The following is a 25,246-nucleotide window of genomic DNA, read 5'->3' as shown; positions in this document are numbered from 1 at the left end:
CCTTCCACCACCACCACCATGAAAGAAACTACTGAAAATGTCTCTCTGGACGATGCCAGCCGGAGCCAGGTGACGTGCGAGAGTTTGGCTGTCTATGAGTGAGAGCCGCGTGGAGTGAGTGGGAAAGAGCGCAGCTATCCCGCAGCCACAGCGCTGCCCAGGAGCCGGGAGAGGCAGGCAGCCATCCTGCCCAGGGCTGGCCCAGGCAGCGAGCCCTGAGCTGATCCGCATCCCCACCGGAGCGCACTGGGCACGAGGCTGGTGCCATGCAAGCCCTGCTCAGGTGCCACCGTGGTGGAGCTGAGAGAGGGCCTCCAAATGTGTGGGTGGAGGAGAAAGCCCCTGAGGATACCCTGGGATTGGCTTTCCCAGGAAATGCCTTCAGACTGGATCCCCACATTTGCTGGGGAGCAGCAGTTTTAAAAAGTTAGGTTCAGCATAAGGTCAGAGTGCTTTGGCAGCAGGGGTAGTTTGGAGCGCTTTCCTGTGGCTTTTCAGGCTGCTTGGTGTGGTGATGTTTCCTGCTGTGTATCTTAGACTGAAAAAATTATTCAGCCTTGTTTGCTGTGAGGGCAGGAGGTGTACGCAAAGATCACGGTCACCCTCTGCCAAAGATACCACAGGCACACATAGGGTCTGGTACACAGGGAACAGGTCCGTTTGCCTTGGCTAGGGTGTGAGTCTGACAAGTAGGAAAGCACAGAGCTGTGGGAGAGATATGGCTGGCTGGAAGGAAAACTGCAGGCATGCACAGAACTAAACCCAAAGCCAGAAAACTGCCTTGGTTAGGGCTTCATAATTGCAGCTGTATACAAAAGGGCCATGTAGACTCTTGTTATTTTAACTGATATCTCAGAACATTAAGTTCCAGCTGATAAATGGTGAATTTAAAAAACAAAAGAGAAGAAAAAGATTGCACTAGTGGCTGCACACCTATTTGTTCATAAAGCCTCCAAGTTTACGAGTCCATGTGGAATTCAATAATGGACATGCAGTGAACCTTCATTTTTAGCTGCCAAAATGCATCCATTACAATAGGCACCATTTTGATTCCGTAGACTAATACTGCTGAAATAGTACATCATTCTTTCTCAAATAAAAAAAAAAAAAAGAGTCTAATCTCTTGGTAGTGACATGACATTTATCTCCCATTTTGAAAGTTTCCCCTTTTAATCTGAAAGCAACTAGAAAAGCACAGCACAGCATGTTTGGCCCTCACGCGTTACACTGATTAGCAGATAACTGATAACTCATTTCCACCCTTCAGACTTTTGTACTACAGTAACTCATCAATAATGCTATTACATTCCATAAATACATTTCCCTTTGTGCTTCATATTTTCTGAACTCAGACTTTAGCAGCACTTTAGTTATTGTAATTAACTGTTGTAATCCACCTAATAACTTTTCCAGACCAAGACCCAGGATACTATTTTTCATGCTGAAGAAGATAACAGTCTTTATTTCACATACAGTGGAAAATCCAATGTTCTGGAGGTCAAAGAACTCAACTACCAGGTAAAATGGTAATTTATGCATCTCCCTTCAGCAAGAAACATATCCAGCAATGCCTGTTTCGGTACCCAGGCCATTTCAAAAGCCAAATTAAGTTGATAAATTTCACACAACTGTTGCACAATTTGTGAGCAGAATCACACTCTTGGCTGCAGCACTGACAGCAGACTAACTCCTGTATTGTAAATACATCCAGTAAAGTTAAGAGATAAGATAGGAAGAGAGATCTGTTTCCAGGCCATGCTTTCTTTCAGTCTTGACCAAAATATTCCTCTGAGGGCTGGAGCAGAGGGACTTTCTGTTCACAGCTAGGGATGAAAGGAGCCCTTGCTGGCAAGAACAAATATGTGGAAGGGGATAAAGAGAAGATGACTAACAAGGAGGATTCCAATGAACCAGTGAAACATTTCATCTCCTCCTCACAGTGGCATCTGAACAAGATTTTACGATTTTCAGTTTCGTGGAATTTCTAATTATATTTAACGTTTGAAAGAAACATTTAAAATTTACAATAGTAATAAATCAACAAAGTAAAAAAGGACAGAGAGAGCTTTAGTGATTAACAGAACAAGAAACAAGGCAATAAAGCATAGATGGCTGCAAAAGAACTTCCTTCTATGTCTTTCTGAAGATGAATAATAATATTTTAATATATGCTTTGCTTGTAACATTGTAACTTTGAAGGTATTTGTTGTTAAATAGTTTACTGCTGAATTTAAGGGACTTGTTTCCTTCTTTTTTAGGTTAACACAGCATCCCAGATTCCCTGGTATGAGAACCTTGCTCAGATGAAAATGCCCTGGACCTGGAAATCAGATCCCCGTTCCAACGTGTCAGTAATCCAAAATCTGAACCTAAAAGTGAGAAGTGGTCAGATGCTTGCAGTTATAGGAAGTACAGGTAAGAGCAGCCACACATTATATGACCAGCTCTTAGATAAAACCTACACAATCAAGAGCAACACTTTGGAGTCTTTATAATGTCAAAATCTAGTTTAGAAAAAATTATTGGATGTGTCACTAAAATACATTCTTTAAGTGACATGATGAACAAGGAAACAAAGAAAGATACTGGGGGGGGCGGGGGGAACTAAAACTAATTTTCAAACCCAATTTTGTAATGCCCTGCACACATTTGCATTCTGTTTCCTGAGGTATAGTGAGGTATTTTTACAAGTGTGGCCTTGCAGCCCCAGATCTGCTGGACACGAATCAGTTTCATGGCTCAGATTCAAAACAGGCCAATTGCAGACCATACTCAGCAAACAAATGAGGCCAGACCCCATAAAAAAGATCAGTGTCAACTTGCATAACCATAAGCAGGAATTCCATTTGAACTGAAACAATTCTAACAGGATAAAATATTGCATTTGCATTGATTAACAGAAACTTACAGAGAAGAAAAGACAGTTCCTCTTCTGTCTGGTGTTACTGCTTTATAACACTGGGGTTTGTTTTTTTCTTCCATTTTCTGGTAGGACTGGGGGGACAAGAAGTAGACACAGGACCTTTAAATGGAAGTAAAAAGTGCCATACTTGGGAGGCAAAAATCCCTATGCTGTCTCCCTGCTAGAGTCTTACATCAGGTTAGCTCAGTGATTCAGTAAAGATGCTCTCTCTCAAAGGCAAGGCATACTTGCCAAAGCAGTTTTAACTTTATTCCTAAAAAATGGGTTTTCTTCCCTATTGCCATGGGGATTTTTCCTTAGCACATATTCTTAATGTAAGTGAAGCTTACCTTAGAGATTCTCCTGATAATAAAAGGAAAAGCTTTGTGAGATGAAATAACATACTGAGTTATAGATATAGCACCTTTGTAAGGCAATATACACTGAGCATAAACCCCTTTCAGCAAACTAGTCAAACTATTTTCAAAAGCTGTTTATCATCTATTTCATCAAATGCCTTAGTAAAATGGATTAAACTGCTGATGTGTTTCACATTGTCAATGGCAATCAATATGTCACTCTTAAACAGAGCAATGCGTGGTTTACAGATGGATGGGTTTCTTTTTTAAGATGTATGTATTAAGAAGCAAGTGTGGAGTTAATCTTTCAACAGGGAGACTAGAAATAAATGACATCTAATCATAAGAGAGTTCTGTGTGTTTACATACAGAATCATACAACAAAAAGGAAAAATTCATTTGCTGTTTAACTCCAAATCAGGTTTTGTTTTCATTGTTTTACTTTTCTTACCTCTGGGTGTGAGCCAGCTTTTCTTAATTATTTAAATGACTTTTTGTCTAATTTAAGTCATAATAATTTTTATTTCAATTGTGATTAATGTTCTTATTGTCTGTATAATCATTCAGTGCCTTAGTCATTCAGCTGATCCAGCTGTTGTTTCTGAATTCACAAATCCCTCCACAAAGAAAGCTCTTGCTGAGCATTTGGGTGCCAACCCTGCAGCCAGGGTGGCACCATCTCTCACCTTTGTTTCAAAAGTGACAGAGTTTACCAAAGAGATAAGAGACACTTCATGTGTTCATGAAGCTGTCCTCAAAGCCCAACTACCCAAATCTGCTGAGAAATTATAAGGCTTCAAACCACATACTCCATTCCAGAGCGGAGAGATTTCCTGAACAGGAGCTTATAGTCAGTATTTTCTCTGAAGATCATCCTGTCTCTGTGACTTCGGGAAAACTTTAGGAGGGGTTAGTGAAGAATTTTTTTTTTTTTCCCCTTAACATCTCTGTCCATAACAAGATCACTTTTCAATATCATCCCTTGGAAATTAATTTTCAATTTTTATTTTTCTAGCTGGTGGAAAGACATCCTTGCTTGACGTGATAACCTGCCGGGATCATGGAGGCAAAATCAAGTCCGGTCAAGTCATGATCAACAACAAACCAATCACCCCCCAGCTTGTTAAGAAATGCATAGCACACGTGAGGCAGGATGACCGACTGCTCCCCCACCTGACTGTCAGAGAAACACTATTGTTCGTCGCCAAACTGCGCCTTCCAAAGTTTTTTTCAGACTCACAAAGGCAAAAAAGGGTAATTAAGCTGTTGGGAAAAAATAAAGTTGTCAAAAATGTGTCTGACAGGAATTATCCAAGAGATCCTGTGTGTTTGGAGTCAGAACAGCTAATCTGGCATTTTTTTATGAAGATTATGATTTATAAACCTTTTTCATCTTTCAAGATAGAAACCAGCAATTGTTCCAAAGCTCATTAAAAGTGACAATCTAGAGAAAGCATTAGAGAGGCTGAAAGACAAACTAAATTTTTGATCGCTGAGTCTTTTTTAATGTTACCTCTAAAACCAAGATTTGTATTCAAGTGTCTCTAGCGTTGAAATATCCAGATGAATTTTACCCATATCAATAATATTTTTAGTTTTATCTGTGCACGAATGTACAAATGAACTCTCGCTTGACGCCTGCCGCCCTTGGATCCCCGCAGGTGGAAGATGTGATCGCAGAGCTCCGCCTGCGGCAATGCGCCAACACCCGGGTGGGGAACGAGTACCTGCGGGGCGTCTCCGGGGGAGAGCGGCGCAGGGTGAGCATCGGCGTGCAGCTGCTCTGGAACCCGGGTGAGCACATCTCACACTTTCCTGGCGCCCACCACTCCACTTGGGCATAGCGGGCCACTGCAGGAAGATGGAAGCTTCCAGGGAAGAGCGACAAACTCAATTGCCCCCAGGGTAGCTGGAGGAGTTCATACTCGGGACGCTTAGCAGGCCTTTCACCACCCTCTGCCAGAGGCTGCCTCTCCACGGCACAGTTAGTGACTGCTGCTGGTCCATTTGCTTCAGTTGCAATCAGTGCTGATCACAGATAATACTGTAATTATCACAGGAATAATTCTGTAAACAGAGCGTTTCAGCAGCTGACAGTTTTGTTTCAGTCACCTTTGCCAGTGGAAAAGTGGAGACAGACCAAGGCAGAGCCTCCAGGAGCCTTCACCCACCACTCTCTAAAACCACCACCACCACAAAGATTACTCAAAGTTCCCTGAAGTTACTCTCACAGCAGCGCTCTGGTTTGTGGATATCTGTATAAGGTTTGGGTTTTATCTGACCATATGCCACAAGTTACTTTGGCTTATTTTGACATGGAGATTGTTTTCCTTTCCTCTGACACAAGCCCCCATTTACATGTGCAGTATTAATAGGAAAAGTAATTTTCTTCACTGTATAGTAAGTCATTTTGGCCTTGTGCAACTCACTGACATGGCTTCATGTTGCAGGTGAACTAGAAACTTCCACTGTCATCAGCTGAAGCAAAACATGAGGCTAAATCCACAGCTGATTCTGCTGGATTGAATCCCCTCTCTGATCTTATATATATCAAAAGCACTACTAACCTTGACCAAGCCTCTCGTTGAACAAGATTCCCCATCAACTTTTTCCCTAGGAAATGGATTTGAAAACTTTTTGTTTGTTTAAAGTTATACTTCTGTAGTTATGGGGAAAGCAGGATTTTGCATTTGTAAGAAATGATGCTCAGGAACAGATGTACCGAATTAAAAAAAAAAATTCTTTAAATTTAAAAATAGTGAGTGAAATTTCATGCACTAGCACCATTTCACTTAGAACATACTTTCCAAACCAAACATGCTGCTTTCCACAGCTGAACTTAATGTCTTTGGCAGGAATACTCATACTTGATGAGCCCACATCTGGACTGGACAGTTTTACTGCACATAACCTTGTCATTACGTTATCCAGACTGGCCAGAGGAAACAGATTGGTTCTTCTTTCACTTCATCAGCCCCGGTCAGATATCTTCCAACTGTTTGATTTGGTTCTTCTGATGACTTCTGGACTCACTGCCTACTGTGGAACAGCTAAAGACATGGTCCAGTATTTCACAGAACTAGGCTATCCCTGCCCAAGGTACAGCAATCCTGCAGACTTCTACGGTCAGTATCAAGAACTGTTAAAAAAAAAAAGGTTACTGGAAATCATTTGCTTTCCTAAGTGGCTAGGTAACGTTGATTTTTATTGACTATTACTGTCAATCGTAGAAATTCCTTGTAACTAACTCAAATCAATATTGCAGCAAGTTCAGTTTTTAATAGAATCCTTATTTGTCAGTACATGAAATACAGCAAAAACAAGAGGTACAGACAAAACTAATTTTAAAAATGCTCCTTCTAACCATACCAGATGCAGTAACTTCTTGACATGTTTAGCATACTTATCCCCATGCCTTAGCTGGTTGAAACTTCTTGTCTGGGAAAGACGCAGATAAACTGATCAACTGCTTTCTGTAGACAGTTCTCTGATTTCTCAATTAAGAAAATGTAGAAGTTTGTTTACCAGAAGCTAGCTTCTAGTCTGAGACAAACCTGGAGCAGGTAATAGGAAAAAGGAGTGCTGCCCTACAGAGCAGACTGGAAGGGAGAAAATTCTAATCCAAATCAGCAATCTTTTTACTGCCTAAAGAAAGTTTATGTGGTTTCAAATCTATCCATCTTCTGATTTTTGCAAGGTGAAAAGGGAATCTGCTGCTGTTAATCTAATGAAAGAAATCTCTTAACAGAGGCTGGTTCAATTCCAGCCCTTAGGTCTTTGCATTCAACTTGGCCACAAAACCTGGTACAGACCTCAGACGACCACAATGCTCTGGAGTAATCTCTCCCTGTGTGGCAGGGAGTGCCAGCTGTGCAGAGATAAACAGAAGTTAACCTTGCTGTCAAGCCCCACAAAACGACCTTTGTCACCACCAGGATTCAGAGCAGTCCTCAGCCAAGGACAGCCCTGGGGAAAGCTTGCAGCACCCCTCTATGGGAATGGAGAACAACAGGCAGTCCTGGGGAAACCTGTAGCTACAGCCTGTGGTTACAGAGACAAACCCCTGTGACATGGAGGTGGGGAAGGCAGAGAGGCAGGTGGAAGATCATTGCACAGGAAAAGAAAAGAAATATGGGCTGCAGGAAGGTGGAAATAGGACAGGATGGCAGAGCATCCACAGTACCAGGGAGCACCTGATGGAAACACACAGATGCCTGTGTGTCTGACAGAGAAACAGGTGACCAGGGCAGAAGGGAAAGCAAAGAATTTCTGATGGACTAATCCTAAGAGTGGCTGAACTGATATGATCAGCCCAGTGCAAGGAGGTAGGAAATGTGCAGTGATAGTTCTCTCAGAAAGCATCTGTAAAATATCAGATATTGTCAATCTACACCAAATATCAGCAGGGGGAAATACTATTGTAAGTTTAGATTTAAAAAAAAAGCTGAGTCAACTATTATTGGTACAACTATGTTGTCCTTAGATAATACTCCTTTTGGACTTTCTCAGCATCAGATAAAGTTTATGGCACCTCTGTAAGATACAATTTAGACAGTAACTATAAATTTGCAGATAAAGAATAAAGGTGATTTAAGTCAAAGTCACATAAAAGACTGTAAATGCCTACATGCCAGGAAGGAAATTCAAACTATTTTTTCTCACCACTGCTCTCATGGTGCTATGAAATGTATAAAAATCTGAAATAGTAGTTAATACTACCATAATAAGCAATTATGTAATCTCTCAGTGATTCATTGAGTGACTAGGTAAGAAACATACACATTAACAATCTGTTAATCTCTAATTACCTAAAATAACTGATAGTTTTAACTGTTGTAAGTTAATGCATGTACATAGGTTGGACTGTTTGCTCCCAATGAAATCCCTGATTCTAAACACATCATAAAGTTATTTCTTCTACAGCACATGGGCTCACATCAACTAATGTCTTGCAGTTGACTTGACCAGTATTGATAAACAGACAGCAGAAAAGGAGATGGAAAGCCGAAAAAGAGCAAATGCTCTTGCCAACTTGTTTGTAGAAAAGGTCAAGCATTTTGATGATTTCTTATGGAAAGCTACTGAAGAGGACAACGCTGAAACCACAGTCATCAAGCAGAGGTAAAGAAAAGAGTGTTGTATAGAAGATCTGGAATAATAGCTACACCTTGTGCTAATTTATTTTTTTTTTCTCTCTTTTTCTTTTGGCCAGGAACTCAGAAGAGGTTATCAATATGCCTCACCATTCAAGTGATCAGTTACCAGGAGCCTTAAAGCAATTCACTATATTATTAAGGTAACCTTATCTTCTGCATGAACAGTTATGTATAGTGCCCATTAGTATTTAAAATCATCAGAAAGAGGCACAGAACGACTCACACCAATTGTCCTCCTTCAGGCTTTCAGCATTTCTGAGCTGAAATACTTGGTGTCTACAGGAGCTTCATAGGTTTGAATAGGTAAAATCTTTTACAGAAACAGGGAGCCCAACTTCTGTCCTAGCCAAAGCCAGCAAGTTCCAAGAACTGATTTTAACACTGTTTGGGGCTATGTGTCTGAATATAATTGGCATTAGTATTATATCTTACGGTCAATATTGCTGTTTTCCTAGTCGTCAGGTCTCCAATGACTTCAGAGATCTTTCAACATTATTAATCCATGGATTTGAAGCCCTTCTTATGTCATTACTAATTGGATTTTTGTACTATGGCCATGAAAAAAATGGACTCTCTATTCGTGACACAACAGCACTGCTGTACATGATAGGTGCCCTAATCCCATTCACAATAATTTTGGATGTTGTTGCCAAATGTAAGTGTCAGTCTTCTTGCGAATGCTATAAGGAATCAAAATATTCTTAAATCTATGAAAAAAACCCAAGCTTATTAATACAACCCAGTGTGTTTGTTCCTACCCTGCAGGTCATTCAGAAAGAGCAATGCTTTATCATGACTTGGAAGGTGGAATGTACTCAGTTAGCCCATACTTCTTTGCTAAGGTAATTGGTTTTGTTGCCAGAAGATACAAACAGCTGTCTTGAACATTAAAAAACACAAGCAAACCAAAGCCTTGTTGTATAAATAATCACATTCATATCAGACTTTGTTCTTTTGTGTCTGCCAGCTAAGGCTATCAGTCTCACTTCCTTAGTATTAATAGATTAAGCCTCACACTAGTTTCAAATTTTGCCATAAATCATGGCTGAGGTCCCACACCAGAAAAGCCAAAGAAGAACTTCTCACTGGGATCTTTGGCCAAAATGTGAAAAATCTCAGATTTCCAGGTTTGGACAATTTTACATACCTGTTTATTTAATTCACTGCAGCATCTCTGAAAGTTTGCTTAATTATCTTGATCTGTAAAACAAAACACTTGTATCAAATGCTAAAGCAGAGGTAAAACAGAAATGCTGTGATATTTCCAGTAGTTGTTTGGGCCTGTATTGGTCTGAGCTAAAAAATGTATTACATGCACAAAGAGCCAAAGATTCTAGAATTAAATTTAGAACTTTTTAAAAACTACATTCTCTTTTTCACAAGGGTTTTGAATAATCCCTCTTTTGTGATGTTAGATGAGTTCTGCCTGCCATGGCATCTGTAATTTAGGTTTCCATTTCTGCACAAGATTTTACATGCTTATTAGTGGTTGCCAGAGAAAAATATTCTTTGCATTGTGTCACAAAGATTGCACATTATTCACAGAGAAATCGATGTAATTTGTTACAACCTTGGTATTAGAGGATAGTAGCAACCCTCTTTGGAAGAACTAATACTCTGTATACCTCTATAGATATTTGAGAAAATCCCAGTTATGCTTTTGCTTTACAATTAATCAGATTGCTAACTGGACTGCCTTTGGGACAAGGTGGTGAAGGGACCAACAATCAAATTTGTCTCAAATTTGATCTCACACTAGTTTCAACCAAATTGGGACAAAATATTCAGTTGCCATGAGTCAGTAACAGTATTACTGTTATCAAGCACACCAGTTCACAGCAAGTGTATTACGTTCTTAGAAGCTCCCTAAACTCTTAACAAAACAATCTGTAACGATTAGTTTTAAGCATTGTCACAACCAGAGAAAAAGTTAGCAAGGATTTGTTTCTCTTGTGGATTGGTTTTACATTTCACTGGCAAGCCCTAACAGGGAGATGACTGCATTCTAAGGGAGTCTTTCCTACAGCTTTTATAAACGTTCCATAAGTACATTAAGACACATCTCATGTATTTTTGTAAAATCATTCACCTTTTTCTCTCTTTTCAATTTTCTTTTTCATCTTCCCAAACAGATTTTGGGGGAGCTCCCAGAACACTGCGTTTTTGTTATCATTTATGGGGTTCCCATCTACTGGCTGGCAAATCTTGTTCCTGAGCCAGAACATTTCCTGCTGAACTTCCTGTTATTGTGGTTGGCTGTTTACAGTGCCCGTGCCATGGCACTTTGGGTGGCAGCTCTGCTGCCGACGTTACAGCTCTCAGCCTTCCTTGGCAATGTCCTCTTCACATCATTCTACCTGAGTGGTGGTTTTGTGATAAGCCTGAACAACCTCTGGACAGGTAAGACAAAGCTCCCACCCTCCCTCCAAACTGAAACATCAATGGCTTTCATCAGTGACAGTGTGTCCTGTTCAGGAAAACACCGCTTTATTCTTATCTTGGTAATTAACTTCTTGGATGGTGACAGTGCAGTCAGGTCATCCATTTTACATCAGTTTCTCCATCTGAAAATGAGGCAACAAGAAGTTTGTCAAAAATGCAATAGTGAAAGGCTAGCTTCTTACATGGTAGCTAAATTCTTCAGTAAAAAGAATTGTATTCAAGAGATGAAGATGGAGCTCCAGAAAGACTTAGTTGACAGGGGGAGTTTGATGGATATGGATATTAGCTAACTCCTGATTTCCCATCTCCATGCAACTATGTAAAGTATATCTGCCATTTTGTCCAATAATAAACTGTCACATGTTTACAGCCTCTGGCTGTCAAGAAGTGAAACAAACCTGCTGTATTTGGCAGCAGCACAGTAGTATGCAAGGCCTCAAGTTTTGTGTGTGTATGTATCAATTTCTGTCATTTTCCTTTTCAGTTCCTTTTTGGGTTTCAAAAATCTCTTTCCTCAGATGGAATTTTCAAGGAATGATGCAAGTTCAATTCACTGATACCACATATGAAATGACTGATCGAAACATTACTTATCAAATACCAGGGAAACTTGTAAGTTGGTAATAAAAAATGTTGCACACATTTGATAGGAAATTGGAATGCTCTTTAAAAGCCTGTCACATTTAAATAGATGGTGTAGGGCTATCACCAAATCAACACACAAAGTTCTATTAGACTTAGTTGTAAATTTGTTCCTGAAGATGGCCCTACAGCAGTCACTCCCTCTATGCCTTTCTTTTAGTTGAAGAGAAAAAAAGAAAATAATAAAGGGCAACCCACACCAGCCCCAAATATGCACTTTGCTGGAATTGTTTGGAAACTGAGCTGTGTTCTTGTGAAATGGGAATAGCATAGCTGCAACCCTCTATCAAACCACCCAAGCTGGAAAACAGTGGAAGGTAGCAGGAGCCAGGGAAGCTTACACATAAAATGCACTTCACAGATCCAGCATGAAAATTTTGTCTTTTCCTAATTTTGTGTTATTGGTCACTACAGGTCACTCAGGCTCTAGACCTGGACTCCCACCCTCTCTACGTGAGCTACCTTGTCCTCACTGGCATCATTTGCAGCTTCCTGCTTTTATACTATTTATCTCTGCGCTTTATCAAGCAGAAATCAACCCAAGACTGGTAAGAGCAGCGGAGGCAGCAGATGACGGTCTCCCCGCAAGGAAGGCAAGGGAAGAAGGCTCCCGGTGTGGGAGCCCTGGCAGCCGCCCGGGAGCGGGGAACGCCGGCAGCCACAGGATGGCAGCAGAACCCCAGGAGTCGGGACGCGGGTGGGAGACTGCCACGGACCGGGGCTGCAGCCTGGGATTAGGGTAGGGGGTGGGCTTGGGGCTTTTTGTTTGCTTCACGTACCGTCTGAACGAGTAACAAGGCGCTTGTGAAATAGTCTGAGCTATGGGCCACCGATATAAAAGGACCCATCACACTCGGTAATAATGTTTTAGTCCATAATGTTTGAACATAAAATGATCACTTAACTCAGAGAGCTGCAAGAGAACAGGATCAAAGCACTTTCTGTGGTATATATAACATTTAATATATTAAGAACAGCACAGAGAAAAGTAACACAGATTTCACAACTGCTTCAGGAGAACATGCAAGGATGGAAAACACAGTTGTTAACTACTCTGTGTTCTAATTGCTTATGTGTTTTAAAGCATTATTTCTGTGTTTTAAAGCTTTGCCTTTGTGTTGCAGTAATATGCTGATGATGCCCAAAACAAATATTTGCTCACTGTATATAGGAGATCTTGTAATAAATAAAATTATCTCACTTTCTTGGATTTATTTTTACAATATAAATGCATACCAACTGATTGTTATTAATGAGATCTTTCTCTGTTGCAATACACAGCACAGCAATTTGCCAAGTTTGCTTCCTAAGGTTCTCAGGTAGAAAACACCAACCTGCCCCTGAGTAATTAAAAATCTAATGATGCAACCTCTTAATGCTTGTCATAGTGCACCTAGTTATGCTCAGAAAATGAGTATCACTAAATAGATGGCCATAATTCACAGTCATGATAAGTGCATGTGCAAATGAGGTGTACAGTTTCTGTGAGCATTTTGTAAGATTAGTGTGCTTGCTTTTAAAAGTTTAGATGCATATCTCTGTTCTTACGTATAGAAACCCAAAGCAGATTGTCTACTTGACTTTCATTTGCATGTTGAACACAGTGGAAAACTCCTAGTGTAATCAGCTGTAATGTCCCAGATACTTGTTATGTAAATTGTGAGGTTTGGTTGGTTTTGGTTTGTTGTTTTTTTGTTTGTTTGGGTTTTTTTGGTTTGCTTTGTTTTTTTAAAGAAATAGGAATGAAAGAAGAACTGTGTCTTATTATTCTATTTAGCATTACTTTCCACAGGTTCCATATGGTAATAAATTCCCAGGAGGACCTTGGTTTGTAGATGTTAAGCTGGTCTGAGAAACTAAGATCTTCAGCCCCAGGCAGCAGTCCAAAGGAATCTAAAACACTCCAAGGTTCTTCTAAGGTCAGTTCTACCATTTCTTTCTCCTTCTGCTGTGTTTGATTTCAAAAAAACCCACTTGATCTGATCTTAGTGCCATTTTGAAATTATCAGATTTTGACTGCCTTTTAGTGGCAAAGCCAATTCTTTCAGTCCAATTCAGCATCATTAAATTGTCAGAATAGCAGCTTCCTGTTTGATTCTTAATTATTCCTTTTTATTATATTTAAGACACTTAATTTTTTTTAAAGTGGTTTACTCTTCTTTGTAATGATCTGTTGTGATTAGAATCTCTTTTATATTACACTGAAGTTTTAAGGTTATATATTGGTACTTCTAGTCTAAACCTCTATTTTCAAGGTATTTAGAGGATTAAATTCTAGGCTGACTCTCTGTTGTGAATTCACTTTGATGTTTAATAAAAAAAAAAAGGAGCGACACAATGGGAGAAATTAAAGACATAAGGGACAGCTCTGAATTTTAGGGGCATATTGTCATGCACAGAAATCTCCAGGCATCTAGATAAGAATATACCACAGCCTTAACTTTGAATTTCCTTCCTTTTGTGAAATTAGTCAGGCTGCTGACATTACTTAAACAGCCTTTTTCCATTTATTATTCCACCCTCTTACCATTATGCAGCAGGACCAAACGGTGTGAGTGTTTCAGAGGTGGTGTTATGACAAGGGTGGATGTATCCATAATGGGGACTTGAGCGGTGAGCCGAGGAACAGCCCGCGTGCGGAGTGTGGGAAGAGCTATCATAGGATGTGGCCAGGCCTCTGTTTACACAGAAAAAGCTCATATTCTATATACTACAATTACATTAGCACACTGCCTATGATCATATCTTGTTTCCTTGATGCCGAGAGATGGGGAATATAGGCTGTGACTATTGTTACAGGCTTTAGCAATAAGAAGGTAGGAGCCTTGAAATACCAGCAATTAGCATTCGTGCCTAACAATAGCATCCGTGGGGCTGTGTACAGAGAAGAGCTCAGGGAAGAGTGGGTGGATGACACACAACCTGCCCCACTCACACTGCTGGCACTTGCAAATAATGCAAGTTTGGGGGAGCGATGCCCCTCTCAGCCAGTGAAGGTCGTGCTGTACGCCTTGGCCTCTGTGCATGCTTCCACAGCAGAGCTGCTGCAAAAAAGCAAATGCCTGGTGAGGCAACAGAAGTCTTCCCACGGGCTCCAACCAAGGCTAGAAGTCATACCTGAATTTCAGCATAGCTTTGCTTCCCAAGTTTGAGAGTAGCCATTCCTTTTCCTTAGACTGTATCCCTGTATCAGCAGCAGCGGCTCACTGTGCCCTCCTGCCTGCACTCCATGTATCAATATAACCAGAGCTGCTGCAGTCCACAACAATGTCAACACTGAGACTAAACAACAAGGAAGACACTGCGCAAAACTCACTGGAATGCCCACTCCGCCCAAAACTCACTGCACTGGCCCCTTCCACAGGGCCAGTACCATGTTAGGGACTTGAGAAATGTGGTAAGGCAGATGTGCCACTCAGCAAAGCACTGCCTGCCAGTCCGACAGTGCCACCATCCCAAAGATTCACCAACTGCTGTCTTTGTTCTCTCTACATCCTCCCTGGCCAGCTTTAGAAGGGATCTCCTCAGCTATAAATCCCAGTCCCTGCTCCTGCAGGCAAGCAAGTCAGTGCAAAACTGGTTTTGAACTGGCACCACATTTAATTGGTTACAGGGGTTCCAGGCTGTTTTGTCCAACTACTGCTTGAACTGTGCACAACCCAGCTGCATCAGTCTATGGGGCTGCAGTGTGCAGATGTGTCCAACCTGGGAATGGGATTATCAAATACGAGCAACAGTGACATTTGTAAGGAAAATTCACCAAATTTAGAACCACAAGAATAGTTGTTGGTAACATGGATACTGATCTAGTAAGAAGAAAATTTTAAAATGTTAAGATGAAAAATTTCCCTTTATTAGTTTGGTATTTAATATGGCAAGAGGTGGGAAGTTCTTCCCCAATTTCCACTCCAAGTTTATGCAGTCTCTCCACTACGCCAACAGGACAAACTCTTTCAGCACTGGAAAATGGGATTACAGAAACATTGCCCTGTATACTGGCTCAAAGGTAGTGTTAGACCTCCAAAATACTTTTAACTTCTCTGTGAGGAAGGACTAGCTTTCACTATGGCTAGCCTAAATTAACAAGTAGTTGCCAAAAGTTTCATTTCATATTTGTTCATTCCAAAAATACCTTCAGAAATGCTAGGTAACTGATAGCCATTCCTTTTAATAAAAAAAAAAAATCCATTGAATTGCTTTTAAAAAAAAAACAAAACCCAGACAATACACTATACATGGAGATTCTCTGGGTAAGAAATTGCAGGTGTTGGTGTGTCCACTTGTACCAGAAATAACAAACCTTTCAGGTTATAGCCACAATGATTAATTTTAATGGCAGTAGACAAGAAACAGTGTACACAGAGCTCTGTGACATGCTGCTTTTTTCAACATACTCTGAGAGCCAAGACAAGCCCTTCATGTGTTAGCAGCTATTAATTAAGGCAACAATGTTTAAGCAGTGGGTTGAGGTAATTTTAAAACTGCTTAACCCTTTTCAGAACTGCTGAGCTTTAGAAAGCACATATATATGTGTACTCACATTAATATGTAGAGGTATCTGCATGGATTACATACATATGTATATACACACATAACTAATACCTATGATTGCTCTTTTTTTTGTAGAGAGTATTTAAAAAGCAGTTCAAATCCATAATTTACGGAAGTGCTGTTGCCAATTTATATAATTAATTATAAGACTGTTTGTTGACATTTATTTTGTCATTAAATCAAACTTAAAGGTTATTTTGAATTGCAAATTTTGTTGGTATTATTTTGCTTTCATGGTCACAATTAGATACTTATAATTCTCCAGTGCTAAAAACCCTGCAACTTCAAACCCTCAACATTCACACCACAGCTTCAGAATCAACATTTCCCATCAACAACACATTCTTATGTTTTGCTCCTCTTTAAGCATCTGATCAGATTTTGGTATGTTTCCTACTGCAACTCAGCACCATTTCTGCCCCACGGTAGTTCTTCATGTTGAACAAGTGGGTTTAGTGGCCTAAGTGTTAAAGTCCTGGCCAGTGAGTAAACATAAAGTATCCTCACTGGCTTGGTGAGTAAACAATGCCTCAAAAATAATTTGTATTTTTTACACAAGCAAATTAGCCTGAATATTCAAGCAAATGCAGAGGAATTGGAAATCTATGAAGGTTCACAAGTAATCAAAACCATAATGCACACAATGTAATTTTCAATAAACTCCCAGTGCCTTGCAATAACATACAACCACACCAGAACACAGGTAACATCATCAGTTTTCAAGACAGTACCTTTGCTCACTTCCACTTACTGAGGGATGGGGGAAGTGTTTAGAAAACAACAGAAACTTTCCTAAAACAGAAAACCTTCACCTTTCACTAAGAAAATCAGAAGGAAGAAAACCAAAAATTGCAGCAGCATTGCTATGCCTGTCTGGCCTCCACCAGCAGTTCCTCCCTGACACAAGTAAACATCTTCCTTCTCACAATTCAATGCTGTGAAGATTGCCCTAAAAGAACAGAGTATTATCTTAATAATTGCTCTTCAAACACACACCCGAATCTTCTATGACTCAGTTAAAAATAGCCAATTGCCTTGTGGTACTGCTTCATTTGACTTTGGAAAGGCATGAAGCCAAAAAATGGGAGCCCCAAACCAGGCAGCAGAAAAATGTGCTACACAAAACGAAAACTTTGAAGAACAAGATGTGTAGAGCTCTTATTAGCTGCCACCAGGAATTGGATGTTATGTTACACAAGGCAGTCACTGGATTTCCAAGTGGGAAAGCTGGAGGTCAAACCTGTGGTGGCCATCAGCCCAAGAGACTGATCTCAGCTGAGCAAGGTAGAACACCAACAACTTCTTTGCTCTTTTAGCATCCCCTTGATAGAATAATTAATCAACTCTTTGGTTTGTAGTTCTTAGCAATAGGAGCATGAGCTGCCACCCCCCCAGAGCCACGGGGCATTTCAGGGCAGTGGACACAGTCCGAAAACTGTCACGGTCCCACCAGCCCAACTGTGATTCTGCATACAGCACTCCAGGCTGCTCACACCAAAAACTCTGCTTCCCCAATTCCCCCCAAAACTCCTACAAAAAATCATAAATAAAAAGGCATTTTGGCCAAGTATTATTGTTACCAAGAAAGGCACACTTGTCTGGTTACAGCAGAGCTCAGCATGCCGAACGCTTTTCCACACACTTGCTCCAGCTTCATACCTTCCAAAAGCAAGACAAAAGGAAGGTGAATGAGTATTTTTAGCTTTATGTACTTTACAGGGAATTGCTCAGTGCCTCTGTATTAGAAAAATGCCTTGCAGCTCCGTAGTATGTTCAGTGACAGGCACGTGATAAATTTCCACTGGAAAAAAAAAAACTCTTGAACATGACTGACAATAGTAAAGCCACAAATTACCGTAATTTTATGCCCCCTGCAGCTAGTGGTGTAAAACATAGTTTTCAACCTTGTTTTTACTTGCTGAATTTAGACAAATTTATAATGTTATTGATGACAGAGAGTAAGACACTCAAATGCAGAAATTGTATTCCTTGGTACAAACACAACTGGAGCACAATGTTTTACATATACTATAGGGGATGAAAAATATGGTTGTCTTTAAATACATATATATAAAAGGATGGAAAACTAGAGGATTCAAAATAATTTCACATTAATTTCACATTATATATGTATTTATTTTCAGCTTTCACACACTTGATGAGGGATTCTTTTCCTCCTCCTTAGAATGCTGAACTGTTAACCAGCTGCAGCACATGATATTACCAGTGCTCGCTCTCGCTGAAAACTAATGTTTGAAACGCAGGCTGTGTCAATAATATCATGAAGAAATGCAAAAACCCTGTTTAAGCAAAGTCTACAGATATATTGTTCCTAATGGATTTTTCAGTGAGCATACACTTTCTATCATATTTCTAATTTTTACAGTGTAATTTTACTTCCAAAGGGTTCTGAGGGCCCTAGAACTGGACAACTGCTAGAGATGATCAAGTTTTATAGTTAACTAACTTCACCCACAGACTGTTCTATCTACTAACTAAACTGATGGGAGGGAAATCCCAGGGAACTATACAAGTAACAAGAACAATTGCATGATTTATTTTTGGTGTAGGCAGAAAGTTTTTCAGATTATGGCTCAGAAACTGGACACATTTGCTTCAGTTCCAAACTCACCTGAGGCTGCAATTTCAGTATCAGAACACGCAAAAAAATGGTGACAGCCCCAAAGCTATACACGGTCCTGTATCCAGACTCCTGTTCAGCACCACCCCGAATTACACTGACACCGCGCTTACTCTTTGAATTTGAGAAGTGAGAGGTTGAGGAGGCTGCTGCTGGAACGAACTTCATTTGGTATTTCTGGCCTGTGATGATGCTCCTCTCCCTTCAGCCACCCTGCTGTGATTACAGGGCCAGTGCCATCCCGATACCTGTGGAGGAAAGGCATTGAGGGCCAGCTTGACTGAGCAGCTCTGATCAGTCCTTTGGGGTCTCTTCCTGCACTGAGCTGGGCTCAGCAGCCAACACACCCCCAGCAGCCCTTGCTGCTGCCACAGCTGCCTTTGCCAGCACACCTCAGGGAGAAGCAGCTGAAGAGGAGTCAGCAGGAGCCATGCAGAAGGCAAAGGTCCATGGTGATGTGTCATCAACCACAGCAGCCAACAACCTGCAGGCTGCTCCTTCCCCTCATGATCGTTCAGTCCCAATCACTCACAAATCCCAGGTTTAAGGCATCATGGTGAAGCTGCTGGTGTTGTCTATTTAAACCTGCAACTGCCATCCTTCCCACTTTCCCTGTACTTCCCATCCCAATAGAGTTCCTCTGCATTGATCCTGTATTTTGACAACCACCCCTTCTAGCCCATCTCCCATAAATCAAAATCCAGCACTCAACAAAACAGCCCTTCAGAGCCTTCTCTGATAGCCCTGAAGGTGGTTGGCCAGAACAACCCTGTCCTGTCCACACTCCCCTGCTTTCCCTCCAGCCCAAACTAGAGGGACACTCTCCACTCCTGCTCTCAAGACCCATCTCCAACTATCTACAACCCTTCCCAAAACTCACTTTTCAGATGTGCCCTGGTCTCATGGACTACGTGAAGAACAGCAATTGCCAACTACTTGCCAAGCCAAGAATTAAATTTGCAGCTGGTTGTCAAGGCTCATCATTGCCAGACACTGGAGTTCGAAGCTTTCTAAGCTCTGAGTTCACTGGCACTTAGAGCTGAGGGAAATAACTGTGAGAAACACAGAGCTACAAAGAGGTTTGTAGCAATCACTGTAGACAATAGCAATTCCACAGATACCAGCGCTTTATCAGTGTTCAAGAGTAATCACATGAGAAATTGTGAAGCATTAGCCAATTGCAGTATAAAGGTTTAAGAGTATCAGAGAGAAACCTTGCATTAATAGTTTTATCTAAAAGTAGATCAATGTGGAGCCCCCCTCTATAGCAGGCACTGCATAAGACAGTTTCTATTATCTCATTTTCTTAATTACAGGAAACAGGAGAGAAAACTTAAACCTCAAACTTCCATACCTACTCTTATTTCCATATCTAATGGGAACCCCAGCACTTTGCTCTTGTAGCTGAGGATCTGCACAGTCAGGAAGATGCCCTGAGACTGAGTGTTATAGTTTGGGTTTGCTAATTTTTAAAATATTTACTTTTTTGTTGTGAAATAGCATTAGGAGTACAAATAAAGCAGGCTTAAAACTTATCAGGGGATAAAGAAAAAAATTTATTAGTAACACAAAGGAAAACAGTAATAAATTCAAAATAGATCTTTAGACTACTTTTCTTTTTGTTACAGCTTAACAATATACAGAGACACTTCAGTTAATTCCTTAAATAATTTTTTTTAGTTCACTTTAAGGAGAGGAGTTTTTCCATGTTTAGCTATAAGGATTTTTTTTTTTTATTAAGAGAGGAAATGACTGGGTTTGACTCCATTTTTTTATGAATAACAGTTGCTTGGATTTGCTATTATGTATTTTTTTCCACTTCACAGTTTTGACAGAGCTGTGTTTGTGGGTTATGCAAATCTGTGGGGTATTATTTTTAAGGGTGAGTTACTTAAAGGCATAAGTTTTTTTTAACTCACTTTTCTTTGTTCATACCTTACTTCCAGGAACAGAGATTCCATTTTTTGGCCTTGGGGCAAAGGATTCTTTAAACATTTTACACTTTACTCCACTCCCCCATCCCCCATGTTTGTTTTTATATTTTTCATGGTTTAAAGGAATTTCTTCATGTAGTACAGTCCACCCTTATAACTTACAAAAAGATATTTCAGCCAACCTTCATGGCATTTTCTTATTTTTTTTCTATCTAGAAAACTTAGCTTTTACTTCACTGACTTTGGTGTATCTCTTCTGTTCTCCTTCCTCTTGCCTAAGGAAGGATGGAAGGTTTGTAAGTCTTATCTGAGCATTGGGAAAAAAAAGTTAAAATCTCACCCAGAAGTTGCAGGGGCTGTGCCAGGCCATGCCGGAGCTGTGTCAGGATCTCAGGGTGCCCAGGCCGTGCTGGAGGGGCAGGACGAGAACTGCAAAGTGCACGCAGAGGAGAAATGGGTGCCAAGGCCGTGTGTCCATGGCTTTCCCCCGGCGCTGCCCGCCCCCAGCTCCAGCCGCAGCCCGGGGGTTCTCCCTCTGCCCTGCCCAGCACACAAAGCCCTGGGGGCTCTCCCGAACCGGGCCCGGCTGCCTCCCCCCAGCCCGTGAGGGCGGCCGGGCGGGCTCGGCCACCCCAGGGCTGCTCCGAGCCGGGGCAGGGCAGGGCAGGGCCCCCCGAGCCACGGACACACCGGGAAAAGGGCCAGGATCCCAGCAATGGGCTCGGCTTCTTTTGGTTATCGGGGCTCCCGGTTGGAAACGGGGCCCGGCAGCCTCCCGAGCCCAGCCCATGAGAGGGACCCGGGCCGGGTCGGTGTTACCTTGTGAGAGGATGGAAATGCAGGACAGCTTTCCCGGGTTTACTTGCTTCAAATGCGATTCACGGAGCGAACCGACTTTTCCAATTGCTTTCTCAGGCTGTCAACAACTAAACCAGCCTCCAACTGGTCCCATCAATCCGCAGAAAAAGTTCTCATAGAAAAAAAACTTCCTAGTATCTCCTCCCCTCAAGTGCTTTCAAGGTAAAACCAGCACGCTGAACTACAGCTGGAGCCATTAACTTAGAAGGGTATTGGGTTTCCTCTGATTATTGATTCACAGAAACACTGGCAAACCCCCAGAGGCTGCAGCCATGCTGGAAAGGAAATACTTTTTGGCAGTTAGTTTACACAGAAATTATGAAAATAATTTTAAGATATGCAGAGAAATACTTACTTTTTTAAAAAAGGGCTACATTCAATGACAGTCTCAGCTTTTCCTTACATGCTTACTTTTTCACCTTTACAGTAAAAATAAACTGGTGCAGGAACCTGGACATTCCTTCTAGATGCTGACAGATTTCTCACGCTGAACGGTGAGACCTCCTGGTCACATCCATCACTTCTGTCACTTTCTCCTCTGCTGTGCTCCTGGGGAGTCCAGAAATGTAATATGTTCAAGAGAAGCACTAAACACAGTAGTACCCTGGTGAGCACACTACCAGAAGAGATACAGAACAGAAATTCCTCTGTCAATATGTGCACTCATGATCTTCCTTTCATAGTTATCATTTTCCCTTGTCATGTAAACTGCAGCTGAATCCTGCTGACTCAGGCATTCTGTCTATAAAAACCCTCTGACTCCCACTGCCAGAGTCCCAGTCCCTTCAACTACTCTATTTTCAACAGTGGGTATATATTAAGAAAGTGTGAAGAACAGCTACTAACCTACCAAGCTGCAATTGTTGCCATAAAAAAGGGTCTCAGGAGACAATGAGTTGAACGAACTGTTTTAGTAGATAAGGACAAAACCATAGCATGTAATTATCGTGCTGCAAATGACTACATTGGTACTTAATGAGGAAACTTTTCCCGTGTTGATCTCAAAAGCCCAATAGCCCCCTGCTCCTGCCCCTGCCTCAAGGGGAGTGGGAGAAGAGGCAAGCCCATAATGTGGTGCAGGGCACAGAAATGAGATTAAGTCACCTCAATTCAGGCAGCAAGCTTTTCCCAGTCCTCTCAACCCCAATCAAGACACACGATTATGCAAACACATACACACTCCCACAATTTGCTTTCTACAGTAACATGTCAGGTCATGGCATGTCAGCAGGCTCTCTGCTTCCCACAGAGGCCTCTGGAAAGGCATGCTTCCATCTCACAGATACTGCACCTGGCCTGGATCTTGCACAATCCCAGTTATCCACTAGCCGGTGGCAAATAATTCTATCCTGCTTTAAAGGGGAGCATGCTGTGGTCAGTGTGACAGAGTGCGTTTGCTCTCAGGACCAGTAAATCACCATGACAAGTTCGCAAGGCTGCCATTCTGCATTTTGTCATCTTACAGGTTTCTCTCTTTGAAGATGAAGAAATAATGAAACCGTCTACTTATTTGGTGAAGAAATGCCAACCTTCTAAACTGCACTTTTCTTCATGCTTGAAATGGCTGAGTCTCAGCATAACGATGCACAAGGAATATTATCATTTCAAGCGTGTTCTTGAAGAGTCGGCACAAATGCAGATTCTGCAAAACCTTCCCAGTATAACCTTGTTTCAGACTGAGATGATTGTGTCCCAGAGTGGCACAAATCCCTCATTGGCCCACATTTTAAAGACAGGGGAGACTGCACTTCTCTGTGCAATCATCCCTTAACTGCACATGAAACATTTATTGGAACACGAAATCAAAAGTATTATCACACAACAGCAGCACATCCTTTGAATAATCTCCTTTCCACCTCTGCCACAGAGATGAGTCCAGGCTATTCCAATGGGATCCCAAATGATCAGCATGTCCTTTTGCTCATTTCCCTGCCACTGCTGCCATGAAACCCTGTTCCTGTTTGGTCTCATGTTCCCGCAGTGCCTCACTGATGTTTAATTGCCTCCCTCGCTGGCTTGCTCAGCCCACAACTTCCCATGAGGTCACTCAAAAGGCAATTTTGGAGCTGAAAACAATTTCACTTACACTCTTCAGTTACAGGTTATCAAATGGACTTATTATCTCTGTTACTGCAACAATAACAGGGCATGGTTCTGGCAGAGAGGCAAACCAGCTAGGAAGAAAAACGAATAGATGTTAACTAGCATCAATCCTGCATGGTCAGACCCCACCGTGGGCACCAGGAACACAGCCCTGCATCTGGCTGTGGCCTTGTGTGCTGCTGTCCTGCCTCAGAGAGCAGCAGCCAGCAAACATGACCCCTTGGTATCACAACACAGATTACTGATAGGTGCAGTACCTGATCCACAGCCTCATGAGTCTTCAACTCCTTGTCAAAAAGGGAGTTAAGATCCACAGATCTGCTGTTAACTTCCTCTATGATGACCTGGTGTTTGCTTCAAGTAATATTCTCTTCCTTAATCCACGTGCTAGCTCAGCTCCAGCTGCATCCTGCCCCTTTCCTCGAGTTATGCTCAGCTGTGACTCCACTTACAAGAACACGGCTACTACTGTGAAACAGAGAGATTCATGAGATGACCTCTAAAAACAAGAGCTGTGGCACCAGAGAAGGGGTTGCCAACTAGTTGACACAGTCTTCAATTATGCTGCTATTACATTGAAACATATGTAATGTAGCTGAAGCTAGAAAAAAGAACCATCTCCATTTGTGAAATGAAATAAACTGAGTCCTGCCTAAGCTTGCTTTCAGATAGGGCACACAACCATTAGGCTATGAATGAAATTTCAAATGTTAATGCCTTATCTTGACAAGCCAGGAACAAAGGGTGCGAGACAGTTCGAGCCACGTAGCTGCAGTATGTTGTCAATTCCATGCTCGTGGAGTGATGAAGGTCACTGCAAAACCACACCATCAAGGAAGCAGACACTGCTTGCATTCATCCAGCTTGCCTGGAAAACAAAATTTACCATTCTCCCCCCTCCTGATAAGTGAAGCCTCATTTTTTAAAGTAGAGCAGGATTTTTCTGTGTATTTGTTAATACAATAATTAAATTGGAAGTTTAACTTTAAAAAAAATTAGGCCCCAATTTCTTTGACCATAAAAGTCTTGCAAAATTTTGCCAAAACCCTGAGTGTACATATAAATTTTTAATTACCACAATTTTGCCTGCATGGGGAAATCTAAGAAAGATAAAGATACGGCTGAAAATGTAAAGATTAATAAACAAAGCTGGAATTCACAGAAACAATCTTTCATTTAGTTAAAACCTGTCTGAAGTACTCAGCAGGCAATGTGTTCCATTTGCAATACCAATGTGTACATTGGTGAGTTTCCATCATTATGATGCCTTAAGTTTTAAGGCTCATAATGCTCATTATCTGCACAGAGATAATGGATGCATTTTCTACCTAATATTTAATCTTTGTAACTTAGATATGTCTTATTTTCATGATCACATAACTCGGGGCTTCAAAACATCATCTCAGAGTAGCTGTACTCCCACATTCCTTCAAATAAAGCATGTCCACCAGTCTCCCAGCAATTAAAAATTGCTGTCCCTGCAAAGAATAGGCACTGCTTTGTTTAAAGGGCATGTTTTCATGGATATGGGGTTCTTGTATCTGTAAAATTAACTGGATGAACAGTTATGAGAATGAAGATGCTATATGACTACAACACACAAGGCTCGTGAAAAAGGTGAAAATGTTTTGTCTTTACGTATAATATCCAGCAGCCTA

At 41.3% G+C, this 25,246-nt stretch overlaps 1 protein-coding gene across 2 annotated transcripts; it reads left to right on the top strand.

Moving 5' to 3' along the window:
* Window positions 1-18: 18 nt before the first annotated feature.
* Window positions 19-12,053, top strand: ABCG8 (ATP binding cassette subfamily G member 8). Of its 2 annotated transcripts, none has more exons than XM_062489249.1 (13): window positions 19-69; window positions 1,414-1,518; window positions 2,259-2,415; window positions 4,277-4,515; window positions 4,923-5,055; window positions 6,117-6,386; window positions 8,217-8,382; window positions 8,474-8,557; window positions 8,873-9,072; window positions 9,183-9,259; window positions 10,550-10,817; window positions 11,344-11,471; window positions 11,916-12,053. In XM_062489249.1, exons 1-13 carry the CDS (start codon window positions 19-21, stop codon window positions 12,051-12,053), a joined length of 2,016 nt encoding a protein of 671 aa, XP_062345233.1. The 2 variants fall into 2 exon arrangements, with proteins under 2 accessions (XP_062345233.1, XP_062345232.1); XM_062489248.1 differs by having other exon boundaries at window positions 19-90; window positions 1,420-1,518.
* Window positions 12,054-25,246: the final 13,193 nt, after the last annotated feature.

Source organism: Cinclus cinclus, chromosome 3 (genome assembly GCF_963662255.1).
Source record: "Cinclus cinclus chromosome 3, bCinCin1.1, whole genome shotgun sequence".
In the NCBI taxonomy this organism is placed as follows: Eukaryota; Metazoa; Chordata; class Aves; order Passeriformes; family Cinclidae; genus Cinclus; species Cinclus cinclus.
The sequence above is the reverse complement of the archived record's forward strand: the minus strand, read 5'-3'. Positions and strand labels throughout refer to the sequence as shown.